At 34.0% G+C, this 20,582-nt stretch overlaps 1 protein-coding gene across 3 annotated transcripts in view; it reads left to right on the top strand.

The window, feature by feature from the left end:
- The window catches only part of Cka (Connector of kinase to AP-1), a 98,466-nt gene that overhangs the window by 58,488 nt on the left and 19,396 nt on the right, over positions 1-20,582 (top strand). For all 3 annotated transcript variants that reach the window (XM_089092138.1, XM_089092137.1, XM_089092136.1), the window contains 3 exons: positions 2,820-3,019; positions 7,461-7,636; positions 11,234-11,403. In XM_089092138.1, coding sequence (XP_088948264.1) covers positions 2,820-3,019; positions 7,461-7,636; positions 11,234-11,403 — 546 coding nt within the window. The remainder of the gene's footprint in view (positions 1-2,819; positions 3,020-7,460; positions 7,637-11,233; positions 11,404-20,582) is intronic.

Genomic DNA, 20,582 nt, shown 5'->3' with positions numbered 1-20,582 from the left:
ATCATTATTTCCTTTATTTGTCATTTGAATCCCATACTCATCATTGTGCATTGTTTCCGCGAAGAATAGTTGACATTAACCAGAACGATATTCCTATGACCGTTTCACAGATATAGTTGAAAATTTATCGCTCCTTCCAAGAATTTTTATCATCAAAAATGCGCCAAAGTATTCAAAATAATTAGGAAAACCTCAATATAAAACGAAAAGGAATGATTGTCTTTAAGAAATTTCGGATAAGAGTAAAAAATCACTAGAAATACTTGAAAAATATAATATTTTTGGAGATGGAGGCCTCTTAATGTGTGCTAGATTGGTCAAATAATACCACATAAATTACTCATTTTTAGAATTCAGAATATATACAGTTTATTACGAGTCATTTTCAATCCTGAGGGTTCAGAAAATAAACTACTACAGTGTCCTTATAGGCCAATTTTGAGCTTATAGACAAAAATTAACTTGTTCTTCACGATCGCGAGCCGATGCATCCGAATATTCGGAATCAGCACCATTGGTTACACTAAAACCCACCCCTAAGCCAACTGCAGCAGGCTCTGCCAGCCTCTGGATGACGAAATAAAACTGGATCGTGAAATGGAAATAATGAAGAATGCGTAAAACTTCTAATAAGACAGTGGACTTAAAAACAAAATCTTAATCTATAATATTAGTCTGGAGGCCTATATCTTAGATATTTAAGAAAATATCAGAAAAAAAGAAGAACAAGGAACTGTAAATCTTGTGCAACAAATAGTTACTTGTTTAAGGTTAGCAGCTGTGAAAACAAGGACTAAAACAATAAATAAGTGTCCGAAAAATAAAGCCATTTTAAGAAAAAAGTAAAAATTTATTTTAAATTTTTGCAACTCAGAATAAATGAATTTTGCTTACGTTAGCAGCCATGAAACGAGTTTTTGACCACGGGTCATTGAAAATAAGAAATTACCGACTGTGGCAAATTCCTGATAATAAACATGGCTTCCGCCATCTATAATTCTGTAGTAGAATTGCTAATTTACCATTAATAAATCCTCATGAAGGATTAGGTAAATTAGAATATAAGGTAATCTTAACGTGCATATGAATTAATGTGTGTCTTTTGTCATTGCAATTGACAGATTATAGATTAACAAAAAAAAAAAAAAAAATAATAAGAACGAAAAAGTTGACATTTAAGCTCTATATGAGATGGTACAAAGTGGTGTTTTCTTATTTTTTTTTCTTTTCTTCAATGTGTTTCTGAAAATTTTGATTCTTTGTCAGGTTTTAAAGGAATATGTAGTTATGCTAGACATTGATACCCAACCGATTTTTGGCCATGCCCCACCTAGGCATGGCTAAAATCCTGACCCCCGCCTCTTGAGATTTAAATTTTGTTTTTCAAAATTTTAGTATATTCACCTTAATAAAGCTTAAAAGGCCATTGGCTTTTTTCTGGGGGGAGGGGGTGTCGTCCTCTAGTCATATTTTATGCTAATGGAAAATATTGTACGTAAAGAACACATCTTATGCAATGCATGACGTTATTGTAATACTGTCATATCTTTTTTTATATCTTTAAATGCATATGAGTGTGACGTAATTCCATGATTTTTTTTTCAAAATTAAGGCTCTAAAGTATACTCAGCCAAAAGGTGCGAGTCCTGCCCATGACCCATCAAAATATTGCCAGGTATTACCATGTATGCCAGGTATTACCAGGTATTAATATATAAATATTACCATTCCCTGCCGGCGGGGCCTTCACGCCACGTTGGGAATCACGGTGCTAGAACTATGATCGAATGCTCTAATGAAGTGGAGATAAATTCAGTGGATTGTTTCTCTTTCACAAGATTTCTTTTCTTAAGCAACCACTGTTTTCCAAATAGTTCCTAACCCTTACGTGTTAAAATTGAAAGTAATGTACTATTTTTATTTTATTTTTATTTGTGTTTTGTCTAACGGTAAGTTTAATGATATTAACCAAAATTTTTTTTATGTTTTTTAAGGTTTTATTTTGTTTAGACTTAAACCACATAGTCTCGGAGGTGAAGGCATTAAAACGAAAAAAAATAGAGGCCTCAAGGACCATTTTAGTGGTAAAAGCGGACATCTTAAATCTTGTTTGAACCATAATCCTGCAAGACTCCTAAGTCTGTATGAGTGGAGGTTTAAATGTTTGGTACGTGGACCAAAGCCATGCAATAGTAAAAACTAAATAATGAAGTATGAAAATTTGATAGGTATACTGTACTTTAGACATATTTTTTAGTTGTACTGCCAAAATGTTACATATACTGTTTTCCAAATAGTTCCCAACTTTTATATGTTAAAATTGAAAGTAATTTGCTATCAAATGCTTACTGAATTTCACTTACCAATTAAAATTCATGGAAGGGTCTTTTGGGTGAATACAAGTCAAATATTGGTTGGAATGATATATACATGAAATTTTTAAAGCAGTAATAATTTGGTTCTCATTCCTAGGATTTTTTTTTTTTTTTTTTTTTTTTTTTTTTTTTTTTTTTTTTTTTTTTTTTTTTTTGTCCATAAAACTTAGAAAGTCCAGTCACAGTGTTTGGACAAAGCTGTAATCAACAGTAGGCTATACTTTAGCTAAAGTACCCAGACCTTTATTCACTAAGTTTTCCTGTGTTGTCATTTTGGGTAGATATTTTTAAATTGTGGTAAACATAAGACCTATACTTGAAATAGGGGAAACAACAGTAGTTTCGACATCCTTTTTAAGAATTTTACAACTTGTCTTTTGATTTCCTAGATTTTAGAAAATCACTGTGTTCTGATAAAAATGTATAGTTGTGCACTTTTTACAGTGGTTAATTTTCAAAATTCGAGTACACGGAATCGGCCACTAGTAAGTGGTAGTGGGATTCCTCCTCCACCAGCTCCATTAAATGCTGTTGATGCTGCTGCTTTGGGATTGTCTCCTCACGTGGATTCTATTGATGGTAACTTAGGTCTTGGAGAGTTAGCTCAACTCACAGTTAACAATGAAGCTGAAGGGGGATTTGATGTAAGTATTTGCCTTAAACCTGTGGAAAGGATTTTTTATTCTTTCTTTTTTTTTTGCTGCTTATTTTTAATGCAAAAGACTGCTGTCATTCAAAAATAATTGAAGAACATGTGAAGGTAAAACGAGCTATAGTGTATTTATTTTTGAACATAATATATTTTATTGCATATTTTATATTATTAAAAAATTAAATTTTAATAAAGTAGATATTAGTTATACTTAAGCTTAAACATAAAGGGAGACACCCTTCAAAGAGCTGAGACTCAGCGTTATCCGTTTACTGAATCACTTTTTGTGATTTGCTTTCATTTTATTTAAAGAATACGTTGAAAACTTGTAAAAATAGCTTCATTTTTATTTTTAATAATTCTTTAAAGAAAAGTCAGATAAATAAGATTATTAGTTCTGAAAAAAAAGATAATTCTCCAAAATATCTAAAAAAAAAAAAAAAATTCAAAAAAGTCAAACTAATGACATAATTCTGGAGTGGTGACTGGTTAGATCCAAAAATAAATACGTCCAGTGATTATATCGTCCTTTTGATGCAAGTTGCAGGCGTAGGTGACTAGGTAAAATTGTATGTGTCACAAGTAGCATAAAGCTTAAAGTACCCAACGTAAATTTTATAGAACACTGCATTTTTGAAGAATGCATTTCTAGTCTTTTGATTTTTCTTAACAACGTTGTTTCTACAATCAATGTTCTTTTAGACCTCCCAAGATACGACAAAAGCAAATGGCATATTTAAGAGCCCTATGTTTCACGATGTTAATAGTGGAGTAAAACCATGAAAAGAAAGACATACAGCACATGAAACAAAAGAAAACCTCCAAGAACAATAATAGAACAAATGCTTCAAACCATGGAGAGGTAACAACTGATAATAGGTCGTTATGGACAGTCTATTATGTAGACCATTCAACTTCTCAATATTGGAAAATCTGATTATTTTTTTTCTATTTTTCTATTCTATTAGCAAGGAGGAAAATAAAGAAGTTACAGTGGTGGAAATAAAAAGATTGGGTATCTGTGTCTTTTATTTTCATAGATTAAAGATACGGCAAAGGCCAGAAAGGTAGAGTCGGAAAAGGTAGAATAAAGGGTAAATATGCAGTTGACAACATAGTTTTGCTAGGATGAAAGTGAATATATCACTTGATGGCTTTTTTATGTTCTTTCAGAACTCAGTAATCGCTTCCGGGGAAAATTTCATTTCAGCCTTTAAAGGGCTAAAAGTGCTAAAAACCAGCCCATAGTAACCAAAACTTCAAAAACATGTTTCTAAAAAACTGACTTGTGAGAAAAAATCGCCATTTGTAGCAGATTCAGGAATGGTAACTAATATTTCCTCAATCTTAATAGTAAAATGTTATTTTGAGAAAAAGAATTACAGAAACTTTTTAAAAGAGCTAGAGACCCTTCAAAAATGACGTCAGTTTTGCTGTGACTTCTTTGCAAATGAAACTTTTTTTTCACTTGACAGTTTTTTAGACTCTTTTTTCTAAGTTTTTCTTTACTACGGGGTGTTTTACCTTTTGGGCTCGCCATTAAAGGCTCGAAATGGAATTTCCCCCAGAAACAGTTATTGAACTATGAAATTCCATAAGAAAAGGCCTCATGCAATATGTTCACCTTCATCCTAGCTAAATTATGTTGAAAACTGCAAATTTACCAACTTAAATATGGTAAATTCCTTTCAAATGAACCCTTAAACAGCTCCCCATGATGTACCAGTGCCATGCTAGCTATAATGAAAGGAAGGTTGAAAGTCAAATTAAAAGAAATTTATGTACAGAGAGTCTTGCAACAATGTCTGGGGGAGTTTGGAATGTAAAGTTCAAAGTTGTGACAATTGTGATGGATTGTAGTTTTTTGTTTTTTTTTCAGAAACCAAAATATTTGGATTTTTGTTATTCGAAGTTTGCTTCTTCTTTTTTTGTGCAATGTTGAGTTTAAAATGCTACACCTGTTTGATTTTTTTTCATTTGTTTAAATTTGAAAATGGAAAGGCAGCTGTTTTTTTTTTTGTTTTTTTTTTATATATAATTGACCAGATCGAACGGTCCCGTTTGGTTATGATTGAAATTAAATGCAAAAAAAAAAATATGAGAGGTAAGGGCGTGGTTGAATCTTGAAAACTAATCGAAATAATCCAATATTTGAGGGGGCGCTGTCCCTTGAAGTCTCCTCTCCACTCTTTACGCTAAAATGTAGCTTTTTCTTCATTGAGAGTATCATTAGTGTATAATAAAAGTACAATGGGTGAGGAGGAGGGTAGCCTCCCATACATTGGGTATTTACTAATAACTAAAGTCTAAAGTTGCTTTAATTTGAAAAAGATTTCAATTATAGGAACCGATCTTTCTTTACTTTTGTTTCTTAACCAAGAACTGTTTAAAACCTTTCCTTTTTGTCAGGGTTTAAAAAAATCTATTTATAAGCAAAATTATTTATATTATTTAATATTATCTATTATTATATTATTTAATTATTATTATACTATATTATTTATTATATATCGCCCTTGTAACAGCCGGGAATAGAACGCCAGCTCCCACGAGTCGCAGGCGCTGCTCTATCCACTCGGCTGTCACATGGTATGCGTCAACCTTTTAATGTGACCAGTTTCTTAATGAGCTTGTAACTTACAAGCCAGTCGTAAAAATTAGTCCTTAAGATAGTGTTTTTCAGAGGGCAATAACGCTGGAATGCAAAAGTAAATATTACAGAACGTGTTTTAGACATAAATAACAGCTAAATCATATTTTAAAGAGAAAAAAAGAAAGTTACATTTTAAAATTAATATCATTATAACTTTCTTCAATGTTTTTCTCTTTTTCTATATTCAGGGTATTTCATAAAAGAAACTATATCTTGTCTTTAATGACAGTTTCTTTAGACAAGAGGGGTTACAATTGGGCCGCATTCAGACGCAAGACCAGCTGGGCTTAGATATGGCAAATTTTTTTCAAATCAGCCCTTAAACAGCTCTATGATGTTCCAGTGGCCTGCTACCACTGAACAAAATAATTTTGATGATAGGTCGCACTTATAATCCAAACTAATTTTTTAAAATGCCCAATAAAAACTCTGTTACTGTTTACGGTAATGACTCTTTAGGCTAAGTATGATACTGAAACGTGAACACCTTAAACGAAAAGCAAAAGAAGATAGTTTTAGGCACCTGTTTGACTTCGTGTATCAAGCAATAAACTGTACGAAATTTTATGGTTTGACCCTATTTATAGGGTTATAAGGAAAGGAAGGTTGAAATGGCAAGGACACTTTTAACGGATGGAGGATGACAGATTTGCCATTCTGCTTCGGCCAAACGAAAATCAGATTGTCCTCAATTGGGCTCATTTAAGAGCTCAAAGGCAGGTTGAACATTCCTTAATACCGGAAAGTTTAAAAAATATGTTTCTAACTGTGTTGTTAACTGCAAATTATGTTGTAAACTGTAAATTTACCGAACAAACTTTGTTGAGCAATAAGATTACTTAACCAATTTGGATTTGTTCTCCAAAATAATGGCCAGCATGCTGCCAAAGAGTATTAAAAAATTTTGTGAGTGTGAAGCCGAGCCATTGGATAAAATTTTCACCAAGGATTTTGCAATTATGACAACTCAGGGGTATAGAAGAGTAAAGAAAATTTGAAGAAAGATGCTTGTAGTATCATTTTTATGAACATCTGTTGACAGACTCGATTTTGGTAGACTAATTAGAAAAGTGTCGTCAGCCTAGGCAGCAGGAGACTCAAACTGGCAAAACACGCAAGAGAAGTGTTTTCAAGAATTTCAGAATTCCTCTGAAATTCTGGAAACGTTTTGAACTCCTGGCATTCTTTTGCAAACCTTGCATGAAGTTTTGAGGTCTAGTTTTCCTAGTAGTGTTTCGCCTTAATTTTATACATTTTTTTCATCCACTTGGTCATTATAATTATTGACTTGGTGACACCAAGGCAGGAGTGGATAGAGATTCATTTTTAGGGGAGACACCAGTGGAGCTTAAACTCCCTCGTTGATATTATTCGCCCCTATAATTGTTGTAACTTTTGATCTTCTTATGGTGGGGGGTACCTGCCCCAAAAACCCCTTCCTAGATCCGCCCCTGCTTTGGATCATTATATTTTGTCAGATGTTTGCCGTTATCTATAGTCGTGATGTTCGATTAGGTAAGAATAATTAATCGAGGTTACCTTCAAAAATTAAGAAGGCAGCTGCAAAGCTGTCTAAAGCATTCAGATACAGAATTTTTACATGAAATGAACTTTTTATTAAATGAAAAATAAAGAATAGCCAGACCTTTTTCCTTAGCAAAGTTTCCTTTTTTTTTCTCTTTCCATTTTCAAAATTTTGGCTTGACAGAAAACTGACCGTTTTAATATAAAGTACCATCTGCATCCTCAAGGCTAATGTCCTTCAAATTTTAATTTTTAGTTATCCGCCAACCCTGAGAGTTGTCGCAAGCAGTGGAGTGCTAAATACACGCTTCGGTCCCACTTCGATGCTATTCGTGCACTCGTTTTTCATCCAGTGGAACCAATGCTAATAACTGCTTCTGAAGATTTTACATTAAAGCTTTGGAATTTACAGAAGACAATCCCAGCTAAAAAGTAGGTCTCTCTCTTTCTCTCCCTCTCTCTCTCTCTCTCTCTCTCTCTCTCTCTCTCTCTCTCTCTCTCTCTCTCTCTCTCTCTCTGTCTCTCTCTCTCTCCCTCTCTCTCTCCCTCTCTCTCTCTCTCTCTCTTTCTTTCTTTCTTCCAGTTTCAATCATCTCTTTGTTTCAAACTAGTTTAGAAATAACACCATTTTGTCTTTAATTTAAATGCCAGTTTGATTTTGAGTTCTACCCGCTATGAAAACCATGCGATTGGGATTTGTATTTAAAGTTGTACTACTCGAAACTCCCTCCCCACAAGTCTTGATTTGCTCCTCCCAATTTTCTGCCCCCTTCCTTCTCCTCCCGCCCTGGTAGAGTAGTAATTATGTTCATTGTCATTGCCTTCTTTTCCTTGAGATTTTATTCTTTTCCCGCAAGGATTACTTACTAAAAACGCGAATTCTTGATGCGGTTGACATTATGCCCTTTTTATAGTGGGTTTCTCTATTTTTCCAACTGTCCGGTATCAGCAATGAGAAATGATTTGGCTTTTATGTATTTTTATGGGATTGTATCACATGGGAAACGTGTGCAGCAACTATTTTTAAAAGAGTTTTATTTTTATGCCTTTTTTTCTTTGTTTTTCATTTTTCATAATCATTGTACAACTTTTTGAAAGCTTGTTTGATGAAAATGTTTGCAAAATTAATGAATTTTCGGAGGTTTTGAGAGTTCAAGGTGCAAGAACAGGTTGTCCCCGAATGGGGTCGGATGATGTCGTAAGGAAAGACTTACGGGAAATTGGAACTTCTTGGGAGGGTGTAATTAGGGAGGCTTTGAATATATTGGATGGACGATGAGCGTGCGCAGCTCTGTCGGCCTCAAGTGGCTCGGTACCGCAGTGAGCTGTTAGTAATAGTAGTATAAAATAAGTTACTACTCATATGTCTTAAGAAAAGACTTAAGGGAAATTGAAACTTCTTGGGAGGGTTTGAAGAAGGTGGCTTTAAATAAAATGGATGGACGATGAGTGTGTGCTGCTCTTTTGACCTCAAATGAGGTGTTATTAGTAGGCATTGCTACTGAGTTATTACTCATATAGTGAATTTTTGGTGAAAACGAGCTAAATATCAATAACGCCTCTTCTTCAACCCATTTTTGAAATGATATGACAACCCGTAACTCACTGTCTTGGAACAATATGGTAGTGAAATGCTTAGAAAAAAACAACCATTGGACTGAATATGGTCTGAAATTACCGACTGTAGGCCTCCTTCTTGTTCAGAAAACTTAGATGCTTTAACAGATGAACTTGGTGAAATTCCAGTAGACTGTTAACGCCCCGACACTGGGTCGTAGAAAGAGGTTTAGCATAATTTAGACCTTTGGAATAGTGGCAAAGTGTGTTTTCGCACTGTTTGATATAGCGTTTTTGCCGGCGTATTGTGCTGCAGATATTGTTTAGTCTTCAGATTAAGCTTTTTATGTTCAATGGGTTTGTCACTGGTCAGGTATTGATTGGAAAAAGGTGTTAGTCTAAGTAGTGACGGAGCAAGTCCAATGGACAGCTGTTCTAAAGGTTATTAAACCAAATTCAAGAATTAGCTATTAATTGTTTATGGGCGCACCATAATAATTGACTCAAGCTTTCAAAAGGAAATGTTAGAAAGCGTCTGTTTGAGCTAATAGATTAAGCTTTTTTTTATTTAAGGATAAGCATTAGAATAGTTAATAATTTAAAATGAAAGTATGAAAATAAGACTAAAACTTCTTAAAAGAAAGTAATTTAACAAAAAAATAATCTGCCCAGTTTTTATTCAAGATTTCTAGATATATTGGCTGCAGCACAAGTGACTTCGCCTTTAGGAAATTCGCTGGAATACTCATGTTGGTTTTTCGTCTCCTGGCTTGGGCCTATTTAATCTAAAATCGGGACAATAGGCCTAAATGTAGGCCCATATGAAAATCAGGGATGGGGATTGCCATTGTTGCTCCTAAAAGAAAATCAGTGTTATAATGTAGATACCGTAATATTACCCGGTTAAGAATAGACCTACACTTGCTAATTTTGGTGCTAAATTAAGGTAGAGGGGAAGCGTGCCCACCTGTGTTGGTCTTGGATGGCTTGGTGCATCACTGATTTTTTTAGTAGTAGTAGTAATTTCGGTGTTGAGTAAGGTCAACAAATTAATTTAGATAGCATTCTAATAACGCCATTTTTAGGGGTTAATAAAAATAACTGGTTTGTGTGATATATTTGCTATATTCAATGAATTGAATATAAGTTTGCAAGGCTTTTTTTTAAGTATCATCATACTTTTGAAAAAAAAGCGAAAAAAAAAAATGATATAATTCTTGATGCCTCTTTTTACCGCTTAAGCGTGTGACGCTTCGTTCTCAACCTTGATGTACCTAACAAATGAAAATTGAAACGGATTGGATGTTGAACCTAATTTGAGAGTAAAATGAATATTATTTGAAAGTGTGCCTCCTTAGTGGAAATTGTTGCACGATTCGCACAAAAGACAAAATATATGGAAACAAAGTTTACTTTATTTACTGAAGTTTTGTATGAACATAATCGATAGTTTTTGAATAACTTATATTTCTATTATGCAAATATTCTAAAATTCGCATGCATGAAATAAGCAAACTAATAACTAAATTTTTAATAAAAAAATAAAATTTGTGTTTTAGATAATTTTTTTAAAAGGCTGGCTGCAAAAAAAAAAGTTAAAACACCGAAAGTCGAAACGGGCTGTGGTCAAAAATGCTTGGGAAACGCCAGCCTAAACCATAGTTTCTCATCCTTAGTAGTGCGACCCCCAAAATACTTAAATATTAACTAATAGACTCATGGTCCCTTATAGATAATTTATTGGTTACGAAACACAATCATACCCCCTCCCCAAAGAAAAATTTACCGAAAGTTTCAACTTGATCTCTCAGCCGTAAGACAAAACAAGGCATATTCTCTTTTGGGGATCAGAAACCAATTGACTTGTATTAAAAAGGGCTTCAGAGAAATAATGACTTCGACAACCTGTTGTATAACCAGAAGTAGTTGTCTAGGTGGGACGGACACATGCCAATCAATGGCAGCGCAATAGCCTAAGTAAAGATTGATGTTGACACAGTTTACTTTTTTTTTTTTTTTTTTTTTTTTTTATAGACCAGGGCGCTTGGTATAAAAGGAGTTATCGTAGAAACTTCAAAAGGGGGCTCATTTGATTGTATATTTAAATTTCTAGTGCCCTTTTTAATAGTCAAAAGTGATTAGAGGGCCACCAACACCCCACGCCGATCATTCCTCTCAAATACGTCTAATCAAAATTTTGAGATAGCCGTTTTGTTCCGCATATTTGAAAGGTCCAGTAATTATGTCTTTGTAGATGACACCGGCCCCCCCCCCCCCACACACACACACGGCCCTCGATAAAACATATTTTGTGGGATGTTTTGCATAACCCCAAGTAGTTGTCTAGGTGAGACGGACACATAACAATTACGTAAAGAAATAGGAGACCCAAATTGTTCTCATTGGGCGCTTAATGGTATTTAAAAGACAGTTCCAAATTTCTTAGACTAATGTAGATGTTTCTTTTTGTAGGTCGACTTATTTGGATGTAGAGCCTATTTATACATTCAGGGGACACAAAGCTGCAGTGCTAAGTCTAGTCATGTCGGGTGATGGCACTGTTTGTTACAGCTCGGACCTCAGTGGACATATTCAAGGATGGATAATACCCAGTCCCAATATAGATCCTTACGAAACTTATGGTAAATGAATATATATATATATATCAAACTATTATCTAGGGTTGAAACTTTTAAAAATTAAGAAGCCTTAAATTTAAGTCAATAATTAAAAAGTTAAAATAGAATTACTTAATCATATAAAAAAAAAGTTAGTGTACAACACAATTATTATAAGAAGCCCTAAAAAAAATTTGAAGGAAAACTTTAATCAGATGACGGGATAAGCGTAGCATTTATCTATGAAATTAGGTGATTAGATTAAACGAAAGAGGTATCTGACTAGGTATGAAATCTCCTTGTTTAATTTCTTGGTATGCAGTAGATGTTTGTCGTTTCCTGGATGGACCCGAGTTTATCTGTTCTTCCAGTTCATGAACAGTTCTGCTTTTTCCTGAAACTTGTCTTTTTTAATCCCGTAACAATTGCTTAGAGGGGCTAGGGTGCTTAATGTTCCTAACCACCCCCATTAGTGGTGGCTCTTAGCCATTGCCTTCTTGTACGTTAAATATCTATCTAAAAAACCAGATAACTGACGAGTTTTATCGACTGTAATCGGCTTTTGAGTCGACTGTATAAAAAGGCTTTTTAATAAATTGAGAGGGAGTAATTGTTCTACACTTGTCGCAGTTGAAGATAGGATTAGGATAAGCTAAAAATAGGATAATTTTTCCTTATCACAATTAAAGTTAAAGAGAAATGGGCAGAATATTTTGAAAATGTGCTAAATCGGGAGAGAGTTAGAGGAATATGAAAGAGATTTATACCTTGGATGAGAAGGAAGATTTATTTTTTTTAGGAAGAATTAGTGACAGTACTAAAAGGATGAAAGAATAATAAAGCTCCAGGTGTTGATAGTGTGGTAAATAAGTTTCTTAAATGCGGTGGCTATGAGGTTAGAAATAAGCTACTGAAGACGATGAATAGGATTTTTGAAAAGGGAGAAGTACCTAGTGGTTTAGGGAAAACCCTAATTAAAACCCTGTATAATAAAGGTGATAAGAGTGAGTGAGGTAATTATAGAGGCATTAGCTTAGTTTCTGTAGGTAGCTAATTACTTAGCATGATGATACTTTTTTGACTTAGAGGTGCTGTAGACATAGTTTTAAGAGAGGAACAGTGTAATTTTAGGAAGAGCAGAGTTTGTGTCAACCAAATGTTCACTCTCAGATTGATAATTGAGAAGTGCCTGAATCATCAAACACCTTCAGTCCCCAGTTTTATAGATTTTGAGCAAGCTTTGGATTCAGATGATAGAAGAGCTTTAGTGAAGGTCTCATCCTTATATAGTATACCAAACAAATACATTAAAATGACTAGTGCTATGGGCGAGAATAACACTGCTGCGGTTAAGATAGGAAATGGGATTAGTAAAAAGTTCCATATTAAATCAGGAATTAAGCAGGGTTGTGCCCTATCCCCATTTATATGGATCAATTTGATGGACTTTATCTTAAGGAGCACAGGAAAGAAAATGGGAGGACACATAATCAAAAGAAGAAGAAAGGCTTTCCCGGATTATGCCGATGATTTACGCATCCTAGATGAAAGTGTGAGCAAAATAAATGAACTTTTAGAGGTTTTGCGAGCTCAGGGTGCTAAAGTAGGTTTGAAGATTAATGTTAATAAGACTAAGTCGCTAAGGCTAGGAATTAGTGAAGATGAAAAGGGTACATTGGGTAACGAAAAGATCGTTCAAGTGGACAGCTTCACTTAACTTGGTAAGCAGGGACGATGGGAGTAGTGAAGATGTTAAAGTAGTATAGCCAAGGCTCAGGGTGTTTTTTTCACAGTTGAGAAAAGTTTGGGAGTATAAGAAGATAAATCTGCGAACCAAGATTAGAATATTGGAACTTACAGGGCGCTTCGAAAAACGGATGAAGATTTGCTAGTTTTTTCCAGAGAAATTGGCTACGGATTGTTTTGGGTACCCCGACTGACTGACCGTATTTTAAACAGTAGGCTGTACGAAAAATGTGGTTCATTCCCGCTTTCCTGGGCTATAACGAGAGAAAGCTTGAGATGGCTAGGGCACGTTCTGCGGATGAAGGATGACAGATTGCCAAGAATGTCCTTTACGAATGGGAACTTACTAGGAGGGTGGAAAGAGGGATGCTTTGGATAGATTGGGATGGAGGATGAGCGTGTGTAGCTGTGTTGGCCTCAGGCGGCTTGGTGCTAAGGTGAGTTGTTGTAGTACTAGTATTATATCGCCTTTTTTTTTATTGAATTAGTTATTGCTTGCTCTTATCACTAAAAAAAAAAAAATATATATAACGTAATATGTGTCGTTGCGAATCTTGGGGTGTAGCAGTTTAACAATTGTGAAAAAAGTAATAAGGGGAATTTTTAATGCAGAAATAAAATTTTTAAATTTTAAGCACTTTACCCTGTAAAAGGTTTGTCTTTGCTTCATTAAAAGTATCTTAATAAGTTTATACTGCATAGTAGAATATGTTGTTTTGAAGAGTGATCTGTTTTGTTAGTAGTTAGGCAAAATACAACTATATCGCTGGATATTACGATGGAGTACTCTATTAATAAAATTTGAAGGGTTTCGTTTTCTTTTCCTTCTTTTTTTCACTTCTCATTAAGATCTAGTTCGTATTTCGTGTAAAGAAAATGCTTTCTTGCTGCTAGAGTTTATTGTTTTCAATATTCTCTAAAACTGAACACTTGAGGCCCATTCACAATGAGACTTAACTAATGTTAAAATTCAGCCCGTTCCAAAACCTGGTATTATCTGATTCTTGGTAAATCCGCTAATACCGTAATAATCCCATGTAATAATCTTTCTCTCAGATCTTATTTTTGCTTGCAGTTTTTTTTCTATCTGGATAAAGTTCGGGTATAAGCCAATCAGAAAATTTTGTGAAAAATTGCGATTGGCTCGACGTGACAAATTTCAAATCGATTGAAATTCAGTTTTGACTTAATCCAGTTCTGAAGGCTATTTAAATCTGTTGTGAACGGATTGGGTTTCAAACGATTGCAAAATTCGCGCTAGCTAAATCTCTTTACTTTAAAATTTCGTCGTGAATGGGCCTCTAGGACTTTTTCTAGGAAATATATACGAAGACAAAGTCATTGTACGCAATATGTATTTGCGCTACCGTATAGATAGTTGCAGAAATAAGAAAAATTATAACATACGCTGTGATATGACATTGGACCGGTATAAGCAAAACATTTAAAACAAAGAAAAGAAAAATCAGCCTCTATTTGAATAGTATATGCATGAATTAAATCAATGTGTTTTTATCGTATTCTTTGCAGACTTCCTTTGCAGAATTGGAAATAACAATTTAAATGTTTTTTTAGGAGTTACTTCAATGGGATTTTTACGAGTGGGGAGGGTATATGTAGACTATTGGGCAGACTTCCTACAAAAAAAAAACTAATAATGAATGCAATGAAGGCTAATATTCAATGGTCTTGTTGACCTAGATTTTTTTTTAGCCTCAATTTTTCCCACGCAAATTGTGATTTTCGTTATTGTTCAAAGTGGGGGGGGGGGGCTATAGCTCTCCTGTGTATGGTTTCTGACCATGGTAATTCCAGCGGTACGCTTTTCATTCCGATCCAACGCCATTTTTTTGAGGTGAAGCTAAAATATGTTTTTTTTTTGATTTACATGATTTTTTTTTGTTTTTTTTTTTTTTTTTTTTTTTTTTAAGGTGAAGTTAAACCTAGGAAAGTGACCCACATTTTATTTTTTACCACAGACCGTAAAATCATTGTTAAGATGTAGCTCAGAGATTGAACTAGGCTGTAGTAACAAACTGCAAGGCTGACGCAAGGAGTCAAAAAGTTTCGTTAAACAGATACAATACAAAAAACATCAATGAATGATAGCTATTTTTCGATTAATCTTAAGTTAAGTTGTTTTTTTTACTGTAAGAACCAATATAAAAAATAACCCGTGCGGGTCATATACAAACATATTATAACGTTAAACATGATAATATATCGTTAGTTAACAGCTACTACAGAACAGCGGCTATGATACTCTCCTATGGAAAAGCAGGACTGAAGTTGAAATCGCTGGTTATTAGGCTGATTATATCCTTTGAACTTGACGAGCTTGTTTTTTTTTAGAAAATCGTGGTTGCAGCAATAGCTGCAACCTAATAAAACACGAACACGACCCATAGTAACCAAAAATAGACTAAAACCCCTAAAATGGGGTCGGATCGAAACTCAAAGTTCTGAATTGCTTTGGGCGAAAACCCTATACAGGAAACTTTTAATCCCTTCACTGGAATAACAAGGAAAATCCCTTGGCTTGAAAAACAAGGAATTTTTTTTGGATGGGAAGCATTTTTTTAGTTATTTATTTTTTGTTTCTCTCTTCATCTCCGTAGGTAGCGAGGCACTTGAACATCATAGAGTTCAATAAGGGTTCATTTTAAAGGAAATTGCTATATCTATTGCCTTTTATAATTCATAAAAACAAAATATCTAAAATAAATCCATAGGCTTAAATAGGCTTTTTCCTGTGTTATGTACATAATTAAAAGAAGACAATATCACACTGATTTTTCAATAATAAAGTCTTCATCATATAGTTTTGCTTTTAACGTCATTTATGGTTGTAAGCTACAATTGTGAGGTCATTCATCATCTTGTATACGAAGATGCAGTTATTTGTCAAAAATTGATTTTATTTTAAATCTTCAAATTAAAAAGCTAGTAGGTGCAGTAATTTCCTTAAAAATGAACCCTTAAACATCTCTCAATGATCTTTCAGTACTCTGCTAGTAGTGGGGGAAAAAAGGGGAAAAGGACACATGAGTGCTACCCACTCAAAAAAAGATGTTCTTTGTTGTTGAAGCCAGGGGACTGTAAGTTTCCTGTATAGGATTTTTGGCAATAGCAATTCCAATGGTGTACTTTTCATTTCAATCTGGTGCCATTATTTAGAAGTTTCAGGCTATTTAAAAAAATAAATCCTCCAAAAATTGTTTGCAAAGTATCATTTTAACATCAAGACAATTTTAGATAATGGTTACTATTCCTGAATCATCTAGAAATGGCAATTTTTCCTCACTTGACAGTTTTTTAAAAACTTTTTTTTTCGGTTACATTTGGCCGTGGTTCGGTCCTTACTAAGTTGCAGCTCCCGCTGCAACCACGATTGATAATAATAAATAAATGAATAAATAACAGTGATTACGTTTGGTTGACAGTCGGTAATCTGGATAATTCCTATTGTATTATTCTTTCGAAATGTCCTCATAATCAATTCTCAGGGTAGAATAATGGTCTTACGAAAAAAAATAGTTGACTTTTTTTCAAACTGAAAAAAAATGAAAGGACGTTTAATCTTTAATGTTTATATAGATTTTGGGCTGAAACCTACTAAATGATGGTTATTTCTAATATTCATACTAACACTTAGCCCTGAGTGGTTTTTTAACACTTAGTCCAGACAAAATACATTTGAGTTACACAAGCGTAACTAAACATGACACAAACATAACAGAACATAAACAAAACATGCTGAATTTGAAGTTGAAAAAAATTGATTGGTTTGATATATTGATTCGTCTGTTATTACAGAGCGAATAGAACTTTGATCCTCCTTCTCCAAAGGAGAGTATCACAGCTGCTGTACTGCAGTAACTGTCATTTGAGGATGTACTATCATGTTTGATGATATAATATGTCAGGTGTGGCCCCCATGGCCTTATTTTTCTAGTTCATCTTATATTAAAACATTTCACCTTGTTAATGTTGCCCACAGCCATCAGACTTCTTTAGTCCTTAGTTATATAGATCTGATAGAAGAGCTTTAGTGAAGGTCCTATCTTGGAATGGTACAACAGAAAAAAAGCCTTTGGCTTTTTCATAGTTAGAATAGTAAAGAACGAACCATGGAGAATCAGGCAGTGAATTCAGCCAAATATGGCGCCATGCCTTAGAAAAGCAACTTTTCAAAAGATAATTGTGTTATATTATCTTGATTCAGTTATTCAGTTATTGTCGAAAATTGCATTTTATTGTGATGTTTCGGTAACTAGGCTAGAGTTCGTTCTTTACTATAAATTTCGGAAAGCTTCAATTAAAAACCTCTATAAGAACAATTATTAGAGTAAGTCTGGTAATTATAGAGGCTTGGTTTCTGCAGTAAGCAAATTACTTTTGAAGTTGAAAAAAAATTGATTGGTTTGATATATTGATTCGTCCGTTATTACAGAGCGAATATAACTTTGATCCTCCTTCTCCAAAGGAGAGTATCACAGCTGCTGTACTGCAGTAACTGTCAGTTGAGGATGTACTATCATGTTTGATGATATAATATGTATGTGAGATAATAGTTTTTAGACTTCGAGATGCTGTAAATAAAGTTTTAAGGAAAAAACAGTGTTATTTTGGGAGGGGTAGAGGATGCGTCGGTAATATACTTTTACTCTTATATTAATAAAATATAGAAGTTCCTTAGTAATTAGACCCCTTTAGTCTTCAGCTGTATATATGAGCAAGCGTTTGGTTCATCCGGTACAGTAACTTTAGCGAAGATCCTTTCTCTGTATGGTACAACATACAGTTTTCTTCGTTCGAATAGAAAAAAAATGAACCACAGGGAATCATGCATCGAAGTCAGTCAAATATGGCTACCCGAGAGGAGCAACTCACCAAAAGATAGTTATATTATCTTATCTTGTCAAAAGATAAGTGTGTTGCATCAGTGGTGCTTTCGCAGAATTATATTATTTCACATGACGCCAGAAATACCAAAGAAACTTCTTTTCCAGCTTCTCAGTTTCTTCATTCAATTTCTAGATGTCTTAATTTAAAATACAGTTTTCTCCTAGGATAAGGGTCGTGGGCCAAAGGGGAAGCAAAGACGAAATTTCGAAAACGGAATAAGACAGATTGGACTTTGGATTTATTAAAATTTGCAAAAACTTTCTAAAACGGTGTTATATACAAATAACGTGGTAGTGAAACCAAACTAAAAAGTTTTGTGAAAAATACGGTGGTTGAAACCTAACTTATTTATGACACTGAAAGCGTCGTAATGACAGCAAAAATAATGAATCGATGCTCGATTTGAGGTAGTTAGCAGTTGCTTTGTAAGTTCCATTGAGGAGCTGATCAGTCGATTGAGGTAAGTCATGTGATCAAGGGTTTTGATGCTGCTGACCTAAAGAGAAATTTATTCTGGTGAAGTTTACTTCAACCTGGCGGAGCAGGTAGTTAAGTCTCACTGAAGCAAGAAAATTGAATTATTTTTGGCAAAACCTCACATTTATTACCTTCAGTCTCTTTTGAACTTAAATGTTTGAATGGTATCTTGTAAACTTTGGGATTAAGCCTTGTGAATTTTGAGAACATAATATATCTAAATGCCTCTTGTTTAACCCCATTTCGTTAGGAGGCTTTGGAAGAAAGCTTTTAGCTTGCATTAGCTAGGTCTGTTGATTCCAAACTTATTCTCATTTTGGTTTTAAATCAGATAACATTTTTGTTATAGATTTAAGAGCCAAAATGTCTTGGTTAAATTAACAGTTCATAGTCAGCTAGCCTTTCTTTCGTTAAACTTTGAAAATCTCTTTATCCCTGTCCGGTAACAAGTTACATAATAAAATTTCCAAATTGTGCAATAAAATTGGATTTCTCGAGGAAAAACGTCACATTTGCAATCTTCAGACTCCTTTGAATTCCTTTTTTACACTGACGAGGTACCACATATAGATGTTACTGGCGTAAACTTAGCATAGAAAGGTGAAACATGCGTTTTCACGATTAGGTAAATTCAAAAATTGTAAGTTACCTTAGCATATCTTAAATTGCATTGAATGTGACAACGAAAAATGTTAAATTCATAATGGGTACAATAACAAGAGCGTCTTTGAATGAAAACAAAAAGTTCGTCAAATTGTTTTTCTATTTTTCATAAAGTTTTTCTATCCAACTTTAACACAATCAGATCCTACTCTCTGAGTGCTCCTGTAAAGTACTCATCTCGAAGTGTGGAAAAGCAATAACTACCTGGTAACTAGCTAACTGTCCTTAAGTCTGACTCAGTTCGGATACTACTACATAGCAATATTTACTTTTAACATCAGCGACAACACACTAGTGCCCAGGTCTACCATATTCATTCCCAAAATCCTAGGAGCATTCACCGGATTACAAAAGGATTCCACTTCTGGGGTTCACCAAGTTGCGCCTTTTATTAACGTAAAATCTGGCCAGAAAATTAAATCAGAATAAGAAATGATTCTGACGTAATTATGATTGCTGAGGACGGCAAGTCGATATTTGGCCAAATTGGCCAGGACTCTAAAAAGAAAGAAAGAAAAAAAAAGACGAAGATTTTCAATTATGGTTTGACGACCATCTACAACTTCAGGTTTGGTGTGTCACATTTAATAAAAGTCTGAAGGACGTTGAAAGTTAGTAAGCTATCGAAAGTCTTAAGTACTATGCGAGAAAATACTTAAGATCTTTTGAAATATATTGTGCGAAAAAAAAATAGCGAAGTTTTGAGCCAAAGTTGCAGAGTTCCTCTATTATTCCAATTTATCCTAGCCTAGTTTCGCCTATTAGCCTGGTTTCGGTTAGTTTTTTTTTAATTTAATTTTGTTAGTTGCTTTCTTTAGCTAGTTTCTAGTTATAATTTTGTTACTTGCTAGTCAAATTCAAAACATGAAGTATTATTGCTTTCTCTGAGTTAAAAGATAAGAAGAATAAATCAAAACCAAAGGGTTTGAATTTGCTAAAAGAAAATTAGATACGTGCAGATCATTGCAGCAAGTACTGAAATATCTTGGCAATAAATTAGTCTATGATTACAAACAAAAATACAGGACTTAAACAATGTTGAGACACTGGTCCTTTTTAATAATAAAGAAATAGACAAGGTTCACCTTATTATTTGTCTCTAATTCGCTAACTGAACAGTCATAAATTTTACGTTTGAAGATAACAATGAATCATGATTTATCTTAGCCAGGGTTGCCACCCGGTGAAAATAAAAATCACTAGATTATAGTAATTTTTTGGTTGATTTAGCGGTTTTCTTCAATAATTTAGTGATTTTTTAGCTGATTTAGGGATTTATTTTGTTTAGGCAATGTAAAAAATCATTAGAAATAGTGATTAATCACTAGCGGCGGCAACCCTGATCCTAGCCTCTAGATAATAATTAGTCAGATTGATTCTTCTACAAGGGCTTTAAATTTTTCTGGGAA

The sequence above is a fragment of the Artemia sp. Qi Xiang Cuo genome, chromosome 7 (genome assembly GCF_049724085.1).
Source record: "Artemia sp. Qi Xiang Cuo chromosome 7, ASM4972408v1, whole genome shotgun sequence".
NCBI lineage: Eukaryota > Metazoa > Arthropoda > Branchiopoda > Anostraca > Artemiidae > Artemia > Artemia sp. Qi Xiang Cuo.
This window is presented reverse-complemented; position numbering and strand designations above follow the sequence as displayed.